Here is a 20,699-nt window from a genome sequence, read left to right as displayed (position 1 = left end):
CGAGCCCTGGATGGTACCCAAAGCGTATGAGTCAATCGTCAGAAAACCATATATAAAGAATCCAAACAAGACATTATGTTGCTTTTGCACATCCGAATAATATTCAAAGATATAAAACCTCACACATGAACTGTAGGCCTATTGGTTTTGAGGCATAAAAATATTAACATCATCATGTTGTGAAGGATTTAAAATCTTAGTGTCTAATCCAATATGTAATGATGGTATTCAATGACACAAGTCTGTGTTCAAGAAAGAGAGTCTGGAGTCGCAGAGGTCCGACAATATCAGCTTCAATGCAGCAAATGGAAATCAACTAGTACAGAGCTCTGGGGCTGCGTTTCCCTACCCACAACAGAGTTTGGGCTGGTTCACTAAGTCCAACTGGCTATCTGTCCCTGCCCCAGCATATATTATACAGTGCAATTAAAACAGATAGAAAAAAAAGGGTTGAGCTTGTTCTCTCGTGCATCTGGGAGTTGTTCTTGCCCCCGCATCCCACCTGCTCGGGTGCCGTCTCAGCCCGGTTTCAAGGTTGCTTCTGGAATGAAGAAATTAAGACACAAATACAGCCTGTTCCCCACACCCTGTGTGAGACACAATGTTTAAGCCTGAGCAAACTTCTAAGTTCATAAGACATAACTTTAATAAGCACAATGCATAACTTTAATAAGCACAATATATTATTTAGTTGTCATATGCATATGAACATTAATATACAAAAAAATAATTTCATTATTGTAGTCTTGGTCAAAACAGTCAAGTATACTTTAAGCATCATTAAAAAGACAACTAATTTATTTCATTCTTGAATGCCAAAGGTGCCAGGAAACATTCATTCATTTGTATCACCTTTATTTCCGTTTATGTGCACAGTTGTAATAGGTCACACATAAGCATTCGTGGCAAAAGGTTTGGTTTTTCTGCTGATCTCAGTGACATTGCTAACTTGGCTGTCACTGCTGGCCTTTGACTTCCGACTCTGTCCACCCTCTGTGCGTTGTGATGACACTACGTAGGTCTGTTTAACTGGAGCCTCTGAAGGTAACACGATGTTGGCCTCAGAAATCCTATAGGGAGGCTGCTGCTTTCTGTCTGAACTGTAAAGAACGATTGAAGAACAGCTTTTTGTCATTATTGTCATCTGTTTGCAAGGGAAATCGTATTTATTTCCGGCAATTGGCAAGTAGCTATTAAAAAGTGCACACCTTGAGTTGCAGCCTTCCTTCCCTGCAAAGATACTATAAAGAAGGCCTCCCACAACTAGCAATGTGGAGCCTCCCCAGCCAATATACACACCAACTCCTATTTCAAACCTGTAAAAAAACAAAATAAACAATGCGATGTTTCCGATGATGATGATGTGTCATATGTCGTATAATAAATTGACCATGGACATGCTCATGGGTTTGTTGTCATACGGTATACTTTCATTTTATCCCACGTTTAGTTACCTATAATTAAAGATGCAAATGTGACATTAATGAAAACTTACTTTTGTTCCTTAAAATGCATATCATGAAATTCTGCTCTTAATTTGTTTCCAAAAAAGGAAAAAGCCACCATAGAACACAACCCTAAAACAAAAATGAAATATATTGTTGCATTTTAACCTAGAAAAAACAGAGATATGCAAAACCAACCATCTCACAAACACAAAAGATTTACCTGAGACCAGGTAGTTCATCCCTCCAGCAAATGTTACCCTTGCATTTATAATCTCCGATCCTCCCAGTTTGGTGCACTTCATCCCCACCAAGACCAGAATAGACCCAAAGAATGCCAGGATGATAGAAGTAATGATCAGAGCCCTACACATGTGAATGTCCCCTGTCAAATCAGCACAGAGAAATACTCTACTTCAGGTTTAGTTCACAGCCAGGTAATGCCATTCTTGTCTTTAGTTTATCTATTATAAAAACAGGGGAAGTAAAGATATGAATACATCTCCATTATTAAAAAAGTCATTCAATACTAATATGGAAAATGATAATCTGTTGAATTAACTACTCACAGCTCAATGCAAACAGGGAAGGGATGCCCTTGCAGTCAGACATTCCGGTTGAGTCAGAAACACAGTCCTTCCAAAGATTGGAGAAGTAGTTCGATGTAGTCAGGACAATGCTGCTTACTTCAGACCAGGTCCAAATCTCAGTTGGCATGGTGGAGCAGACCAGGATCCATCCACTCACACACACCACAAAACAGCCTATCTCTATGTACATCACTACAGTCCTGTAATTCATGGCTACCTCTCTATGTGGCTTACAGGACAGTAAGGGGAAAAGCCTGATGAGGATGATTGTGATGAGCCTGTTACTGTGTCTGCCTCAACTGAAACTGAGGAAGCACTGTGCCCCTATACTTTGTGTACATCATCACATCTCTTGGCTTGGTCATAATGGCAGCACCGTGGCAGGTTGTTTACAGGCACATGACTGAGCTATGTGAAGGTCGTGGCATGTTTGTTATCGGTCCAACATATCCATCACCAGCATAAACTCAAGTCTTGTTTATTTTTCTTCACTTTTCCAAACCAAGATTTTTTTTTAAAACCATTAGTCATGTTAAGGTCGCAAAAGTAGATTTAAGTTGATGTTGGTATTTGGAAATCCTAGATATATCACAGTTTGAAACTAAAGAAAGGTATCCTTGTTTCAAAAGTGAACCTTTTGTAAGTTAGTCACACCTTTCAGAGAAGAAATGTGTACATTGTTGACAATCAATCAAGCCAGTACCCATTCAAAATGTTCTTTATATGTATTTACAATTCAATCGTAAATTGAATTTTAACTACAGCATGTACAATGTCATAGTTTCTAAATATATACAGTTACACAATAAACGTATCAATCACTTTCTGAACATTTACAACAAGTATGACTTAAAAAAGTAACAAGTAACAATCCCAAAAGTGCGCCACTACACAAAAGCATCTCTCTCAGACATCTTTTCGATGCTTGTCTTTGAGATGGTGGAGAGCTGGTAACTGCTGGATCGTCCTGAGCCTTTGTAGGTGCCGTACTGTCTAGAGTACAGTCTGCTTGGTCTGTAGGTGCCGTTGTAGAGGGTTTGACCCCTAGAGCGAGCGGCCATGTATGTTTGTGTGCCATTTCCATTTTCTGGGCTACAACAAAGAAACACCATTTGAATCAGTGTAGCGGTAGTCTTGCTCATCCCAGATTTTGATGGTGTATTTCACATGTATTTGGGTTTTCTCACCTTTTAGGGAAGAGTATTCTGTAAACAGTAACAGCATAAAGTATGGCACCCAGAAGGATAAAGAAACTAGCCACCAGTCCCAAAAAGACAGGTTCGCCGAGATCATAGCTAGCAAAAAGAACAATGAAAACGTAAAAAACAAAATACTTTTCTACACATGTCTGATATAGTCAGATGTGTAACTGAAATGTATGTTTTTATATTATTTTGAAGATCAGTGTAAATGCAATTTACATCAAGGTTCCTCTAGGTTGATTGCCAGAAAAGGTTGTCTTGGCGATTCTGTTTACGTATAAGCAGTATCCAGCAATGTCTGCCAGACCTGTGAGAGGAGGTTTCAGTGATACTGAGACATGTTGAGGGCAAAACATGTGTCATTTTCAAATCAGTACTGTATGTCTTGTACTTACCACCAACAAAGTGAAATACTGATCCTGCCAGCAATAATTTATCTTTCATTTGGTCCTCTCCTCCAAGGTACGTGCACTCCATCCCCAGAAAGCAAAACAGTATCCCAAAGAACCCAAAACCGAGTCCGCACATCAACAAGCCTCTAACACCTTGGACATATGCTTTAAAAAGAAAACACACATACATCAATATGTTGTCATATAATGTCTGGTAAAATGTGTCTTTGACATGGGGGAAAAAAAGTCCAAAGATGTTTTAGCAGACAATGACAGATACCCAGGGTTGAAGTCTTCACCAGGGTATTATCCATCCAAATACTTCAAATTTGAAGTGGATTGTATAGAACAGCATTTATTTGCAATAGACGTGTGAGGAGAACACTTACCAGTGACAGACCAGAGTACAGGGAAGTCTCTGCAGTTGCTGATACCTGAGGAGTCAGTGAAGCAATCTTTCCACAGGTTGGACCAAAACCAGGCCACCTTGATGATGAAGGAGCCTCCAGTGCCGCCTACCTGGGACACCCTCCAGTAGTCCATGGCCATGGTGCAGAGCACAAACACCCATCCCAGGGAAGAGATCAGGAAGCCAGACAACTGGATCTTACGCTTCCACATGGCTCTGGATCAGAGTGGATGAGCTTGCGGACCAACTTTAGAGCTCCTTCTATGGCATGCAACAGAACAGGTGTATTGGCACACCCTCTTACTCTCACGTCATTGGTTGATGCAGGGTGTTAGTGCTTGTTGTTTTGGTTTGGTAGATGAAAATAGGTGTATGAGGACAGGGATGATGTGGTGTGTTTGGAATGGTGATGGAGTGTTGATGCAGTGATGGAGTGGTTATGTGAACTATGTTGTCAAACACATCACAGATCCTGTTTACTATATCTACTCTGGGATTGTGTCTCCCACTTTAGCAATTTAGCATCTTCTGCTTGCTTTTCTCCACATTACATTTAGTCATTTAGCAGACGCTCTTATCCAGAGTGACTTACAGTAAGTACAGGGACATTCCCCCCGAGGCAAGTAGGGTGAAGTGCCTTGCCCAAGGACACAACATTATTTAGCACGGCGGGGAATCGATCCGGCAACCTTCTAATTACTAGCCCAACTTCCTCACCGCTCAGCCATCTGACTCCCACTTAAACTGCTTCACTTAATTTTGTGTAGCTGTGAGGAGGGATCTGAGAAATGGTGTCAGGTACAGTGCTTCTTGTTTTCTATGCATTGCTTTTAGTTATGTTTGTATGTGCCTGTACAGTATGTTGTATTTGTACTTGAATTGAGCATTTTGTACCTTGCTGCATAACAATTCGTCAACTCTGTAGGGGGGGTCTAAGAAACTTGTCCTTGTTCTGTCATTACAGTCTGAAAGTATCAATAATGTAAAATGCAGACACACAGTGCTCAGTTTACTTTAATGTCAAATTCATGATTATCAAAAAATATAAAACAATTGACAGTAAACCGTCAACAAATTATTATGACATCAATAAACTGTTAACTTTACGACTTTTGAAAGCTCTGTATTTACAACATTAAATTTATACTTAATTATACTTCAGTTGCTGTCAAGGGGGGGTGTCTAAATATCAGTTAGGAGCAAAGTAAAAGTAACACATATACGGACGTGGCAATATGTGCTAAAGTGTTGTAAAAGTGGACAGTGTGGGTAAAGACAATATCCAGTGGTTCATAACAGTTATGTACTCATACTTACACAGTTCATATCCTGTATCAAGTTTTGTTTGTCATCGCTACCAAAGTAAATTACGTAAGCATGTCCCTCAAATCCATGTAACTATGGTAACTCTGCGTCTGTCTTTCTTCTTAAACATAGGCATTTTTGTCAAAGTGCTGTGCTCTGGAAGAGTTGCTGTAGTCAGGGGGAGGTTTCTGGTGTATGGGCTGTGCATGAGCCCTGGGGTGGGATGAGACACGCGAGGCGGAGCCTCTGTAACCGTAACGACCTGAGCTGTGACAAGGAAGTAAAGACGGTAAGAGACAAGGGAGTAAAGAGTAAAAAAAAGGGAAGGATTACTCGTATTTTCACCTTCAGTGTCTTCAATGAGCTTAACACCTACTTTTTTGGAGGGAAACTGTCTCCGATGGAGAAACTGAGGATGAGCCCCCCTAGGAGACACAGGATGGAGCCTGCCCAGCCGATGAACAGGGCAGCTCCTAATTCGTATCTGGAGAACAGAAGTTAATTAATAGCAAGATAACGCTCACCAGTGAGCACCCAACCAGTGGTGTGACACCATGCAGTGCAGTATGACACTTGGAATTAGTCACCCACTTCTGTGCGACAAACATGGGGTCAAAAAACTCTGACGTGATCCTGTGGGCGTACAGGGAACATGCAGACAAAGAGCAGAGACCTGCAACAACAAATGAGATCAGTGCTCAAATGTACCATCTTAATACATTGATTGTACACGCGTATTTCACAATACTCACCACTCAGTATGAAATTAACTCCTGAGAGAAAAGCTATTCTAGCTTTGTTTTGATCACTTCCTCCAATTTTGGTGCACTTCATCCCGACCAAGGCAAAGATGGCACCAAAGAATCCGAGGCAGATGGCTGCTATCATGAGACCTCTGCAGACCTGAATGTAGCCTGAAAGAAAACTTATGTCACAGACAGCAGGAAGGAACCAAACTTACAGAGTCAATATGCAGTGCGCCTTACACCAGTAACATATACTGTACAGACACATGCTAACAAAAAGCACACACCAAACAAGGTAACACTCTCAGGCCACAACTCAGCGTACTGTCCTAGGTGACAAATAGGCACATTAAGCATTAAAGATGAAATGTAAGCACCACACATAATTGTTTTTAAGTGTATCATGCTTAGGTGGTCACAGTCCTGGCAATAGCGCTGCCTTTCAGACTTGATTTAAAGGCAAACATTAGCTTGGTGGTTTAACCTAAAGACTGGTCAACCATGGTGGAAACAGCCTCAAGCTCTCGGTAAATCAAATTTACAGCCTTAAACTCCAAGAAGTTAGGCTAAACATTTACGTATTTGGTAGTCAATTAGTTTGCCTGTGCAGAAAATGCCCCCTCCTTCTCCCCACATCACATTTTTGCTCAGGAAAGTTCTAAGAACCGCTACAGGTGACCGGAGCTATAACGGAAAGTTACGGAGAGGTGTAGATCCACTCTCAATCCTCCCAAATCAAAAAAGAAAAACATACACTTCTAGCCTGAATATTTGTTAACGTTCAAGTGCCGACAATCTGTTCAGAACTACAAAACAAAAATCGGATTAACTCAATATCAGCACATCCTGCAATAGCTTGAAACTAACATGACTTCAATGTCCACAAGCATGGTGAGATACTTTCCCAAAAAATCAAATGGGGAGTCAGATGGCTGAGCGGTTAGGGAATCGAGCTATTAATCAGTAGATTGCCGGTCCGATTCCTGGCCGTGCAAAATAACGTTGTGTCCCTGTACTTACTGTAAGTCTCTCTGGATAAGAGCATCTGCTAATTGGCTAAATGACTAAATGTAATGTAAAACAGTAACAATAGGTGCAGACCCTCCAATGCCAGCATGGAGGGAAAGTCCTTGCAGTTGGAAACCCCTGTTGAGTCTGTAACACATGTCCTCCAGAGATTAGACCAGTAGGTTGCCGTGGTGATGACCGTGCCGTCGAGAGAGGACACCTTCCAGTATTCCGTGGGCAGAGTGGAGCAGACAAGCACCCATCCAGAAGTGGAGAGGATAAACGCCAAGATCTCTGTCACCATGTTCCTCATGTTATTCTCCACTCCAGTGGAGACTAGGTTGGTGAGATCCTCACAGCTGACTCAGGGATTAGCTGTTCACAGAAAGGTCCACTGGCCAGAGAATAGCTGGGGTACGCTTCACAGAAGTGAGATGGGCATACCAGAATTGATGGTTAATGTGTTCTGGGCTGTTTCTTATTCCTAGGAGGGAGGGGTTTAGCTCTCGTAACAGATCGTTGACCAATGGTCTGTACCTTCTTTCACCCACTAAACCTCTACAGGCCACTGTGAGTCACTGAGAGGCAATACAAAAATGATGGGGATTTCTGTGCTCTGGTAGGCCACAGATTGTTGATGTTAAATATGGGTCATGATGACCTCAGAAAGGATGTTTTACATAAGTAACCTGGGAAAAGAGGGTAAACATCCTCAATCATGCTGAAAATCCAGTGTCGTAAATGAACCACCATCTTTTTACCATTGCGTTGTAATTTAACATTTCATTATGACAGGAAGTGCTAACTACAACTTTCTTCCTCAGCTAAAAATAGATTCATATTGATCACTCATTAACAACTCAACTCACTCTAGTGAGCGCTGCCTGAAACACGCTAGCTGAAACATCAGGAAGGGACCAACATCTTTTGTTCAGGTTAATGATACTCGTTGGGACAAATATAGTAATCGTGGGAACAAACTTCAATAAATTAACTTTCAGCAAAGTCGTAATATGGGAGTCAGGTGGCTGAGCGGTTAGGGAAATCGGCTAGTAATAAGAAGGTTGCTGGTTCGATTCCTGGAAGTGCTAAATTACGTTGTGTCCTTGGGCAAGGCACTTCACCCTACTTGCCTCGGGTGAATGTCCCTGTACTTACTGTAAGTCGCTCTGGATAAGAGCGTCTGCTAAATTACTCAATGTAATGTAATGTAATATAGCCTATACATTCCTTCACTGAATCTGCCTGGCTTCCCCAACCTCGAGTCAGTGGCGTTAAGAGATCCCTCTGCAACAACAACGTCTAGCGTCTGCACACAGTACGGTGAAGCTGTTCCAGTACCTCCATATGGCCACAAGAGGGAGCACTGGAAGAAGACGTGTTTCACACTGTAAAGTACCATACAGCTAGAAGCAGCATTTTTTTGTTTTATGAAGCCTAGAAGTCAAATGACATGTGTTATTTTAAACATGATTTTAGCATTAAATGCGTCACTGATAATAACTTGTCTGTACAACTTTGAAATGTATATTGAAACAAAATATATGATAAAATGTCTGTAATCAAAAGACGACTTGAAACCATGAAAATGTGTAGGCCTATAATTTCTGACAATCTCAATATTGTACTTTTTACAGGATCTACAAGGCCTGAATAGTTTTGTAGGCATCATTACTGTCTTTAGATAGTTTTAAAGTACAGTACACCTCTGTAAGCATGAAGACACCCTATTCAGACAGGAACACTTCAGAAGTTTAACCTTTCCTTCTGAAGATTACTCATTAGCCACAGCAAATCTCTGTGTCATCAAGACAAAATAACTTGTGGTGTTCTCTCAAATACTAGAGAACCATGTTTAAAATAGCCCACCACCCCACTTTTAAATTAAGGAACTTGGTATTCCAGCGGTAAATAACTCTTAAAAAGCAGACATGCTTAAGGCCAGTTTAAACGATATCAGACAATTGATTGCACACCAATGTTTTTTTTAACAAATCGGATGCCCACAATAGACTATGTGCTGAAAGTGTATTTTTAGATACGACGTGTCGACAAAAAATGAAAACATTGCAACCTTCTTGCTATATCCTTGTTATTGTATACCAGAATAGATATTTTTTGTTTTGAGATGTTGATTTTTTTGGGGTGAGACTGAGAACCATACAATGGAACACCGAAGGGATTCGTTGTAAGCAACATAAACAGTGGTTCAGTACACATGTATTTAGGCGTGTTACACGACACCATTGGTATGTAGGAAATTGGATCACCTTTCACAGCCACTGCGTACAGCATAGTAATGGTACTGGATGTGGCTGCAGCCTCCTTACCTTCCAGTTTAAAGATAGTGTGGTGGGGTCTGCAGTGGAGGGCTCCGATCGCGTTTCCAGCACAGTTGTTCCACAGTCCCTGCAGCACCCATGTAGCGGTGATAACCGAGGATGCCCTGCTAGTGGCCTTCCACTCGTTGGACACTGTGGCACCTATGGTGGCCCCCAGCCCCACAAGACCACCCAAGAAAGCCAGGATCTGCCAACCGGACATTTTTAAATGCCGAGGATTTTGAGATTTCTTGGAAAAAATGTCATCCACTTCAGGAGAATAGTGGGAGTACAATGTCACAGTTGAACAAATTACATAGAGGACATGTGTTCTACGCCGATGATTTACATGCCGGACATCAGGCTTTGCTCCATTTACTGGCAAGGGATGGACAAAGATGACCCAGCCAACAAAAGTATATATCTTCAACTGACAGTTATCCATTAAAATGAGACAGGAAGGGTTGTATTTTGTTTACTTGGTGCTCTTCAGATCTGAGTTTTGAGTGGGGCAAAGTATCATATGAACATTCACAAAAATAAAAGAGTAATCAGTAATCTTAAAGAGAAGGAACCATGTGACAAAGTCCAGTTACTGGTTCAACAGTAAACTGCTTGCAAACTTCAAAAACCTGCTTAGGGTCACTTTCGTAGAGGGGAAAAGGTCATTTGACCTGTAAAAAAGCCAGGTATGTTCATGGCTATCACTACATACAAGTATCACTAACAGAAACAGCAACAACCCAACAGATCCACAGTTTATGGTACAACAATCCAGCATTTTATCTTGCTGCATGAGTTTTCATTCATACTCATTTTGAGCAAACATGAAGTGCAGTCCACAAATGTTTGAGATATTGTTCTCAATAGCATGTAGTTTACACAACATATACATGTAATCTTTATATCTAACAATACAATACATTCACTTTGTAAAATATTAGTATTTCAAATGCGTAGTTTATGTGTATAATATTTTAGTTAATGCGATTACTCAAATTCTTATTTGATGCAACAAAAGAGAGATGGACCGCCAATGAAGTATTCAATCAGCCAATCGTGTAACAGGTAGGCGGGACATACGATGGCTGCTGTAATAGCAGTCGAGCCGGGCTGTGTCGGGCTATGTCGGGATGTATCGGGCATCCTTCGCTGTAGAAATTATCCCAATGCTACCTCAGCATGTTCGGTGCCGGTGAGAAAACGTATGTTTTCCCTTAAACTTGTTTATGATACCCTAAAGCAAAATGTAGCAGTTGTTTTCAGGTTTTAGGCTACCAAGTTTAATCATGGAGCCGGTACGGAAAGAGACAAAGCATAATCCTTCGGCCACAGCTAATCTTCTGTCCAAGATTTTTTTCTGGTAAGCAAAGTAGGCAGCAGTGTTTGGCATGTATTAACCGGAGAGGGGTCCCTCGTTCCGACAGCCCGTGGCATTGCTATATTAGGCAATAACGTGTTACCTGTGTAGGCTACTGTTGAAAAGGTTAAAGCACTGTTGTAGACTGTACACGGAAGCTGTTATAATAAGAACAAAGATACGTCGTGGTACGATCATCACTTCCGCTTGGAAAGTTTAAAACATATGTGTGTAGCGCTTACACATGAACATGTCTTTTTGAATATCATTCTACGTTACATTTAATTCCATATAGCTGTATTGTGGTTGGCAACAAACATAGCCTACAAATGTAGGCTAATCTAACAAATTATATTATATTCTTATCCTTTTTTCCCTGTCACAAAGCTGGCTCAATCCACTATTTAAAATTGGTTACAAGCGGAGGTTAGAGGAACATGACATGTACAAAGTGCTCCCAGAAGATGGGTCTGAACGACTAGGGGAAGACCTACAGCGGTATGTCACACCCATGTATTCTGAAGCCATACAAGTGACACTATCCTAAAGCATGACTGACACCGACGCAGTGAGTGATCTGTGTTTTCATCCCTTCAGGCACTGGGACCAAGAGGTGCAGAGGGCAGCCAAAGAGCTGCGCAAACCTAAGCTAACCAAAGCCCTTATCAGATGCTATTGGAAGTCTTACGCCTGCATAGGAATATTTACTCTTGTTGAGGTACCTCAAGCATAGTTGGAAAGTAATATAATGTGTGCCCAAAACAGTATTCCTATCATGTATAGTGCTACAATTAAAACAATTTTACCCATTAGGAGATCATCAAAATAGGCCAGCCAGTCCTTCTTGGAAAGCTGATCCAGTACTTTGAGAGCTATGACCCTAACAATATGGACGCCCTTCATGAGGCCTATGTCTACGCCGCTGGCATCTCCTTATCAACCCTCGGTCTGTCCGCCCTCCACCATCTCTACTTCTACCACGTTCAGAGAGCAGGCATGAAGATCCGGGTGGCCATGTGTCATGTGATTTATCGGAAGGTCAGTGCCAGCGTGGCATGTTTTGTTAGCATTAGTGAACAATTGGCGGTTGTAGTCATTAATAACCGTTATTAACTGCTAAATGTTAATCTGTTTGATTTCCCCGAAACGGCTTATTGTTGACTGTTTCTAAATTCTTAATCCATGTTTTTGATCATAAATGTGTTCATTAGGCCCTCTGTCTGAACAGTACAGCACTTGGAAAAACAACCACGGGGCAAATAGTGAACCTCTTATCCAACGACGTCAACAAGTTTGACGAGGTAACGATCTGAATCTGAAAAGTAACGTTTGGTTGTGAACATACAGCTCTGTAACCTCGACAATAGCAACTTTACCTCACCGTATTGTCCATACACGTCTCTCTCTTCGACAGGTCACCGTCTTTCTACACTATTTGTGGGTTGGTCCCCTGCAAGCAGCAGCGGTGATAGGTTTGCTGTGGTTTGAGATAGGCCCATCATGCCTTGCAGGAATGGGCTTGCTGGTCATCCTGATGCCTGTCCAGACTCTCTTTGGGCGTTTGTTCTCATCTCTAAGGTACATGCATTCGAGTTGCCGTACAAAGACTATTTAGCATACGAAGAAGTTCACTTTTGCCACTCTCATGTAAAGTACTGCATGACACTTGTAGCCTGTGTGAAGCCAGCATGTTTTGCAACCTGAATAACTGTATTCATGTCTGTCCAGGGCGCAAACTGCATCTTTAACTGACAACCGAATACGCACAATGAACGAAGTGGTCTCAGGAATTCGTATCATCAAGATGTATGCATGGGAGAAACCTTTTTCAGCTCTGGTAGATGAAATCAGAAGGTATGTTTTATGAATTAGCCGTTTAAATGAAGGACACGTGGCAGTCTATCGTGGTAGTCCTACTAAGACCATCATAGCTACTGTGCTAACATACTGCAACATTAGACCCTATTGTTATACTATGCTAAATTGGTAGACATTCTACCAATTTTGTATTGGGTTGTGGTTTCCTCTTATGAATAGAGGTTGTCATGGTGGATGTCTGGCTTCTGGCTGTTTAAGCGCCTGATGCTCACTATCACACAAAGACCGTCTTTTAAAGAGAAGGTGAACCACACGTATACCGCAGTTATCATTCCAAACCAAATCTCTATAAATGTTGAATGTAATCCATGTGTTTGTCCTAATAGTATATCTAAGATAAATCAGAAGAATTTTGAGTGAGAAACTGTGTTGAACTGTGACTGATCCAGATATCTCACGTAATTCCTATTGGAAACACCATAGTTTTCAATACTCATACAGGCACAGAGTTATACTTTTTGTTAGTATTCATCTTAATCAGACTGTTTTACAGTGATCATGGTTATCAGATTCTCATGAACATGGGGATTAGATTAGATTCAACTTAATTGTCATTGCACAGAGTACAGTACTGAGGCAACGAAGTGCAGTTTAGCATCTAGCAAGAAGTGCAGAGCATGACATGTGTAAAGTCCAATAAGTGAACAAATAGACACAAATGGACAATAAATACAAACAGCAATTCACTGTCGCCCAGTGGTAGAACATTACCCTGTAGATCAAGAGGTGGGGATTAAAAACATACCAAACACATGACACGAACATCTCTCCCTGGCTCGTTCATTGGGAGTCAGATGGCTGAGCGGTTAGGGAATCAGGCTATTAATCAGAAGGTAGCCGGTTCGATTCCCGGCCATGCAAAAATGATGTGTCCTTGGGCAAGGCACTTCACCCTACTTGCCTCCCTGTACTGTAAGTCACTCTGGATAAGAGCGTCCGCTAAATGACTAAAATGTAACTGTTCAGGAAGGAGATCTCGAAGATCATGAGGAGCTCCTACCTGCGAGGCCTCAACATGGCCTCCTTCTTCGTGGCCAGCAAGATCATCGTCTTCATCACCTTCTGTGTGTACGTGCTGACCGGGAACAGGATCTCGGCCAGCCGTGTGTTCGTAGCCGTGTCCCTGTACGGCGCCGTCAGGCTAACCGTCACTCTGTTCTTCCCCTCGGCCATCGAGAGGCTGTCAGAGACGCTGGTCAGCGTTCGCAGAATCAAGGTGCCGTCCGGACGCACACAGCAGCACTGATTTAAAAACCAAACCGATAAAAAGAAAAATGTCTATGTCGATGAAAGAAATGTCTAGTCATTCCCATGTTGGTTTCTCTTTGGCAGAACTTTTTATTGTTGGAAGAAGTGTCTGCACTACATTTGGGTGCCCCTGTGGGGGAGAAGAAGGACTGCATGGTGGAGATCCAGAACATAGTCTGCTACTGGGACAAGGTGATGCCCTGCGTTAGAGCGCACAGGACTTACAGTGTGGAGCACTGACTGGTATTTAGTTTTCAAGATTTGCAGTGTGTCAGATTATGATTCTAGTATCTTCTCTGGCCTTTTCTCCGCTCCTCCCCAGGTGTCTGATGCCCCGACGCTGCAGAACGTGTCCTTCACAGTGAAGTCGGAGCAGCTCCTGGCTGTCATCGGACCAGTAGGCGCTGGGAAGGTAAGAAACCTGAATTGGGATGTGATGATGCTCCCATGGATGACTTCACTAGCTACAGCCAGGTCCACCCAGGGCTCGCAACTAACTTTTTTTCCTCACTGTCCCAGTACCGTCCCGAAGTGCAAATTGAACTGTTCCGAACTGAATTTAACTTCTCTGTTCTCCTCCCCCCTGTCTTCCTATCTACTCTCCTTTCATTGTGTGTGAAAAGTTTCTAAAGGTTGATTTTTAAATGTGTTACGTTTGTAAAAAAAATCTTTGTATTAGCTCTACGTCCACATTTTCATGAAATTCTTGACGAGTGTCACTGTCAAGAGCTAGCCGGTCGATATGGTCCCCATTTGGTTGGTTAGCTCGCTCGGTATTTGTCATTACCTTGATGTATGAATTGACGTGATGATCTACAGGTCTTGTCATGTCGGCAGTGGCTACGGTCATGGGCGTATGCAAGGTTTGACAAATACCGAAGTCCAAAAGCTAAGTTTGCCAGCGGGTTGGAATTAATGTTAGCTGGTAGCTAGCTAATTTACTTGTGATGGACTGATACTATCCTGATTTGTAACACTTGAATCTCAGAAGTACTTCTGTCATTGAGTACCAATTCAGTGATGTTGTTCTAGTTGTTAGTCCATGATTCAGGGCTATGTTCTCAGAGCTTGACCTTAATCCTCATCAAATCCCTCTGTGGGCATCAGGCCACTTCATTTCTTCAATTTCAGCTTCACCTTAAACTCTCACATTCTATTGCTAATCAGCTAGGACTGATTAGCAATAGAATCCTTTAATTCCCCATGTCTATTCTAGTTGACTGGCTGACACTCTATTGGCCGCGGAGTCTTAGAGTAGAACCGATACAGTATGACGTTTGACTCTACCCTTCTCTATAGGATGTGTGTTGATTGGCTCCACTGTTCCCTGTGTTCCTCAGTCCTCTCTGCTCAGCACCGTCCTGGGAGAGCTGTCTCTGGACACAGGTGTGGTCAAGGTCAGGGGCCAGCTGACCTACGCCTGTCAGCAGCCTTGGATCTTCCCTGGCACCATCAGGAGCAACATCCTGTTTGGGAAGGAGCTCCACCCCCAGAAGTACAAGAGGGTCCTCCGAGCCTGCGCCCTCAAGAGGGTGAGCTTCTCATGGATCCTTGCAAACTAATTCATTATCATTACATTTATATCAGCCTTTTATTCATTTAGAAGTTATTTCATCCATGGCAACGGTCAAATAATGTCAAGGATCAGACGTGCATAGTTCTAACAGTATTTCTGGGGTCCGAGTCAAAGAACAGGCTGTATTTACTAAAAACCTCAAAGGAACCTCATATCAGCTGCCTGGCGCGGTGAACAAAACGATGAATACTACAGTGCAACGATAACAGGAATGATTATGATCATCACCATACATACAGCCGCTGCCTGTGTTCAGGTGGTCCACTAGACCAGTGTGGTGAATGTGCCGTGGTGAATGTGCCGTGGTGTAGGGTGAGCTCATGGTTAACGCTGGGGTTGTGAACAGGACATGGAGCTGCTGCCAGGTGGGGACCTGGCGGTGATCGGTGACCGGGGGGCCACCCTGAGTGGAGGGCAGAAGGCCCGGGTCAACCTGGCCAGGTACGCCGCTTACCCCTCTCCCTTCTCCCCCAACCACACACAATCCTGCTGCCTATTCATATGACCAGGATACTCATGGTTAATACTGTACACTGTTATTACTCATGATGTTTACAGTCATACTTCACATAAACTGTACAACCACATCATTTAGGAGGTTCACACATGGTGTGTGTGTGTCTGTATTTAGGGCAGTGTACCAGGATGCGGATATATACCTGCTGGATGACCCTCTCAGTGCTGTGGATGCTGAGGTGGGGAAGCACCTGTTTGAGCAGTAAGTTACGACCACCCGACACCTTCCCCTAGCACAGCCTTTTTCAACCCTGGTCCTCGGAACCCCCCTTGACCTGAACTCCCAAGTCTTGTTGTTGTGGCTGCTTGGATCTGGATTAGACCAGCTCACCCGGTGCTTGTGTCTCTCAGGTGCATCTGCGGCCTGTTGAAGAACAAACCTCGCATCCTCGTCACTCACCAGCTGCAGTACCTGAAGGCTGCGGACGAGATCCTTGTCCTAAAGGAGGTGTGTGTGTGTGTGTGTCTTATAGTTCCCCTATGTTCAAAACAGTAAACACACCCTGGTAGTCCAAGCTCCTGTGGTCCTACAGGGTCACATGGTGGCGAGGGGGACCTACTCTGAGCTGCAGGGCTCTGGCGTGGACTTCACCTCCCTGCTGAAGGAGGACGAGGACGAGGAGCAGGACAGGGCCACCCCCGGGGGCCTCTCCCGCTCCCCTCACACACTCTCCCAGAGTTCCATGCTATCCCACACCTCCTCCCTGCAGTCCATAATGGAGGGAACTGACCACCTCCCCCTGGTAGGTCCACACCCCCAGCATCCCCTCCACTCATTACAACCTCATTTAAAACCTTGTACGTATGGAACTGGTTCATACACCGTGCTACTTCCCCCTTACCTCCACTAGAGGGCAGTGCTCACCCTCAACTCGCAAACTTCCCCCCCCTTTCCTGCTGTGTAGTAGAGTTATTCAGTGGTGAATGAGTCGTGGCACTGAGAGCCGTGCGTGTGTTTGTGTTGGTAGCCGGCGCAGCACGAAGCGGCTCTCCACGAGCAGGAGAGCCGCTCGGAGGGGACCATCGGTCTGCGGCTCTACCTCAAGTACTTCAGAGCCGGAGCCAACTTCCTTGTCCTGCTGGCTCTCCTCCTCCTCAACCTGCTTGCTCATGTGAGTGGCTTCCCACAGTTCGTTTGAACACGGATTGTTTTTGGGATTGTTTTATGCAGAATTGTAGTCGCACTCGTGTCGTGTCACACATTTGTGTTTTTGTTTTATTTTTTAGATCAGCTATATACTACAGGACTGGTGGCTGGCCTATTGGTAAGACACAAAAGCCTTTTTTGTTGTTGTTTAGTTTCTAAACATGCACTGCACACTTAACATCTTATCAGTGTTTTTCAAGTACCAACAATCTGTCAGATTTTCTTTCAAAATCTGATTTGTTCAACAGAATACAACTGATTCTGACAGTGTGTGATTGTCTTTGCTATACTCTACACTGCTGGTTCGAGTATAGCCTTGTGGCTCTGTTTTGGAACACATTTCCTTTATATGTGCCCACAGCTAGCATCTTTCATCCATTGATGCCTGCAGTGTTTATTTGTCCTTGTGCTCTTATAAATCCTGTCAGGGCCTCTGAACAGCAGCACCTCAATGTGACAGAACCCATCACCATCAACAACAGCAGCTCCCCTCAGCATCTGGACCTTGACCTGTACTTGGGTGTTTACGCAGGTGAGGCCCAGTCGGAGCACATCCCTTTGTGTGCTATTGAGGCTGTGAAAAGCCCCGGGCATTCACTGCACGTCTCCACACTTGTTTGGCTGTGGCCCAGTCCTTCAAGGCCCAGTGTGTGTTCCTGGGGCTCAGCTGCCAGATAGGAGGGCTTCTCTGGTTTTTTTTACTTTTTTTTTCTCCAGCGTTAAGACTGCCCTGATTTTGCCTTGCCTTGACTCTTCACCTCTTCACAGTTCCTGGTTTTTGTATTCAGAGTTCAAACTTGCAGCCAGGCCTGAAAGTGAAGCACTGTGGGGGTTTGTTGGAGCTCGTGTTCACCAATGGTGCGAAAGCGCACGCCTTGTCCTTCTTTTGGGGCTTGGTGTGGCTGCATGGTGATGGATCCCACCTTGTGCGTTGATCAGGTTTGACCGCGGCCACCATCCTGTTTGGCTTCCTGCGCAGCCTGGTTTACTTCAACGTCCTGGTGATGTCGGCACAGACTCTGCACAACCGCATGTTCAACGCCCTCCTGCGCACGCCTGTGCGCTTCTTCGACGTTCATCCGATTGGTAAGGAGCTCTGTTCTCTCTGAACACGCACATTCTCTAGGAAGGATCCACACATCTAAGTCTCAAACATGGCACTGTCTTTAGCGGATCAACAGTTGATGGTCAAGAAGACGTAGGTCCTAATAATAGGCTTTGGTTATGAGGATTGGCCTGGGTTGAGACCTCCTGTTGTTTCCAGGATGTGTTCACTGTTGTCCACTAGAGAGCAGGCTAGAGCTGGGACATGGCCACGTCTACCTCAGTTCAAGGACAGAGAGAGCACTTGTACTTCCTCACCACACTCAGCAGGCTGTTTGTTTAAGCGGGCCTTGAAACCGGACAAGTATTTCTGTAGCTTTTTATAGGATGAAAATGATCTTTGATTGCACGTTGCATTCCTCCTATGATTAAATTGATGCCAGATCAGCTACTGTTGAGGAACATATATATATATATATATATACTTAATATGTATATATTTTATATATATATGTATTAATTGTTGTTGTTATTATTATTATTGTTGTTGTTTTTTTTATTAATGTTGTTATTATAATTATAGTTATTTGTAACCTATAATTATTTAAGAAGTAATTAATATGTGCATACAGTATATATGATATCAATATCACAGAATGAACTGGAGTGCAGGGGTTAAGTGGTAAACCTTAGAAACAGCCAATCAGCTCAGGACAGCGATGTCTTCCACGTCCTAGAGACACTGCCGGGTGACGGGCTCTCGTCATCAGAGCCGGTGGCTGAGGGGCAGGGGGGAGCTGGTGCTGCCTTGGGGCCAGACCCCCTCAGGAGGCTGGGGAGACGTGAGGCCAGACCCCCTCAGGAGGCTGGGGAGACGTGAGGCCAGACCGCCCTCAGGAGGCTGGGGAAACGGCTCCTCTATTAGGTGTCACCTCTTTCCCTACGGAGCGAGAAGAGGGCTATCTGTTAACCGTGAGCCAGAACAAAACACAACAAAACAGGGAAATGAATACTGTTTGCTGTAGATGTTGGACAGTGAGGTATTTGAACGGCTGAGTTGAGCACACATGGGTATATTTGTCCAGTGCGCTGTGACAGAAGTCTTTGATTCTTTCATTAGCTTTGTAGGTTGGAGCTGTGTGAACTGAGTCTGCAGTGGACAGATCAACAGCATCTTATAACTGTTCAAACACTAGCGGCACACAATACATTTTGACATAAAAAGGCCATATAAATAATTGAACCTGCCGACAACTTTAGCACTTAGATAAATTATTCCTGGTACAATTTGAATTGAAACACATTCTGCTGCAAAGGTGATGCCAATATCAACATGTTGATAGAAGCTAAGTTGACTAGATGAGGTCATAGCCTTTTTCTCATTCAGAACCAAAGTCTAATGTCAACTGGACAATTTGGCTAACAAAAAAAAGAAATAATCCCAGTTCATTGTTCACTTGTCAGTGGATAATTACTCAGTTTAATCTCTCCAAAATGACACGCATGTCAGACACAATCGGCACAGTTGGGAGTTCTGTGTATAATGAGTCACAATAAGCTGGTAACACAACTCTAAATATGATTTGAGGGTGTTCGGTAGCTTGTGGTTTCTGCTGGCATTAGTACTGGGTGTAGCGACATACTGTTTCTTTGGACGAGTGTGTTAGAAGCAAACACAGAGTCTTAACCTTCTGGGTTTGTTTTGACTGCTGCCGTTCGGTTCCGTGCTAGCCTACCTGTCGGCTTATCTAGGGTGTGTCTCCCTGCTAATCTGCACATAGGAGGAGTGCAAACACTTTGAATAATGTAATCATCTTTTTAATAGTGCAGTCAAGGAGACGCATAACAGTTGCTGCTATCTGATGGCTGTTGTGTTGCTATCGGTGACCGTAGTATGGCCGGGTCAAGTTGTTCCAGATCCAGTCCCAGGCTAGGAGATGTGTCTGTGACTGAAGTTGAGCTGGATCACTTCTCTGAGTGCTGACCTGCTCACAGGCCGGCATCTCTACTGGAGATCAAACGGAAAACTTGCCCAGCCAAAGTCGATATGACTTTCATCTCTGTTCAACATGCCTGTTGAAATGAGTGGAAAGATAAAGAAAACACATTTTCTTCAATGTTTCCGTTCCAAAGTTCCACTTTTCTGTGTTTTCAGGCATCACATGTTAACAGGTCACTTTTTACACTTGAATCAGATTACAGGTGAGCCAAGGAGAATATTACCCTTTTGTTATTGTCAGTTCTGGAACAGTATTACTGCCTTTTTTCTATTTATTCCTTTCCTTCCTCGCTCCCTCTCTCTCATACTCCCTGCTCCATAATGTCTGCCATTCCCTTGTGCTACCAAAACAAGTGTGAGTAATGCATTTGTGATTGTGCATGCGTTGTTAAGGATTTGACAGCTGTTTACACATGGAAGTGATGGGTCCTGCTGCTCTACAGGCCCCGTGTTGGTTACTGACAGAGCTAAAGGTTACCGCCACAAGCTCCTTCGGCTCTGCTGCGTTCGCGG

General features: G+C 43.5%; 4 protein-coding genes across 5 annotated transcripts in view; 1 reads left to right on the top strand and 3 right to left on the bottom strand.

The window, feature by feature from the left end:
* Positions 1-800: 800 nt before the first annotated feature.
* On the bottom strand, positions 801-2,352 carry LOC124485224 (claudin-10). The gene is made up of 5 exons (XM_047046678.1): positions 2,015-2,352; positions 1,669-1,830; positions 1,496-1,577; positions 1,209-1,316; positions 801-1,100 (listed from the first exon to the last, which is right to left on the bottom strand). Exons 1-5 carry the CDS (start codon positions 2,244-2,246, stop codon positions 887-889), a joined length of 798 nt encoding a protein of 265 aa, XP_046902634.1. The 5' UTR covers positions 2,247-2,352; the 3' UTR covers positions 801-886.
* A 385-nt stretch (positions 2,353-2,737) lies between these two features.
* On the bottom strand, positions 2,738-4,316 carry LOC124485225 (claudin-10). The gene is made up of 5 exons (XM_047046680.1): positions 4,019-4,316; positions 3,633-3,794; positions 3,457-3,544; positions 3,223-3,330; positions 2,738-3,127 (listed from the first exon to the last, which is right to left on the bottom strand). Exons 1-5 carry the CDS (start codon positions 4,248-4,250, stop codon positions 2,923-2,925), a joined length of 795 nt encoding a protein of 264 aa, XP_046902636.1. The 5' UTR covers positions 4,251-4,316; the 3' UTR covers positions 2,738-2,922.
* Positions 4,317-5,038: 722 nt separating this feature from the next.
* Positions 5,039-10,033, bottom strand: LOC124485250 (claudin-10-like). Of its 2 annotated transcripts, none has more exons than XM_047046719.1 (5): positions 9,428-10,033; positions 6,096-6,257; positions 5,935-6,016; positions 5,720-5,827; positions 5,039-5,610 (listed from the first exon to the last, which is right to left on the bottom strand). In XM_047046719.1, exons 1-5 carry the CDS (start codon positions 9,861-9,863, stop codon positions 5,466-5,468), a joined length of 933 nt encoding a protein of 310 aa, XP_046902675.1. In that variant the 5' UTR covers positions 9,864-10,033; the 3' UTR covers positions 5,039-5,465. The 2 variants fall into 2 exon arrangements, with proteins under 2 accessions (XP_046902675.1, XP_046902676.1); XM_047046720.1 differs by lacking the exon at positions 9,428-10,033 and adding an exon at positions 7,191-7,588.
* A 350-nt stretch (positions 10,034-10,383) lies between these two features.
* LOC124485249 (ATP-binding cassette sub-family C member 4-like) overlaps positions 10,384-20,699 on the top strand; it is a 32,072-nt gene continuing 21,756 nt past the window's right edge. The window contains exons 1-19 of the mRNA XM_047046718.1: positions 10,384-10,781; positions 11,166-11,276; positions 11,376-11,496; positions 11,592-11,816; positions 11,990-12,079; positions 12,193-12,356; positions 12,507-12,632; positions 13,623-13,872; positions 13,989-14,096; positions 14,227-14,316; positions 15,245-15,436; positions 15,827-15,921; positions 16,112-16,198; positions 16,348-16,444; positions 16,530-16,739; positions 16,965-17,108; positions 17,224-17,261; positions 17,572-17,675; positions 18,083-18,229. Coding sequence (XP_046902674.1) covers positions 10,708-10,781; positions 11,166-11,276; positions 11,376-11,496; positions 11,592-11,816; positions 11,990-12,079; positions 12,193-12,356; positions 12,507-12,632; positions 13,623-13,872; positions 13,989-14,096; positions 14,227-14,316; positions 15,245-15,436; positions 15,827-15,921; positions 16,112-16,198; positions 16,348-16,444; positions 16,530-16,739; positions 16,965-17,108; positions 17,224-17,261; positions 17,572-17,675; positions 18,083-18,229 — 2,473 coding nt within the window. The 5' untranslated portion in view covers positions 10,384-10,707. The remainder of the gene's footprint in view (positions 10,782-11,165; positions 11,277-11,375; positions 11,497-11,591; positions 11,817-11,989; positions 12,080-12,192; positions 12,357-12,506; positions 12,633-13,622; positions 13,873-13,988; positions 14,097-14,226; positions 14,317-15,244; positions 15,437-15,826; positions 15,922-16,111; positions 16,199-16,347; positions 16,445-16,529; positions 16,740-16,964; positions 17,109-17,223; positions 17,262-17,571; positions 17,676-18,082; positions 18,230-20,699) is intronic.

The sequence above is a fragment of the Hypomesus transpacificus genome, chromosome 23 (genome assembly GCF_021917145.1).
Source record: "Hypomesus transpacificus isolate Combined female chromosome 23, fHypTra1, whole genome shotgun sequence".
Taxonomy (NCBI): Eukaryota; Metazoa; Chordata; class Actinopteri; order Osmeriformes; family Osmeridae; genus Hypomesus; species Hypomesus transpacificus.
Note: the sequence above shows the minus strand (reverse complement) of the source record. Positions and strands in the feature narration are given on the sequence as shown.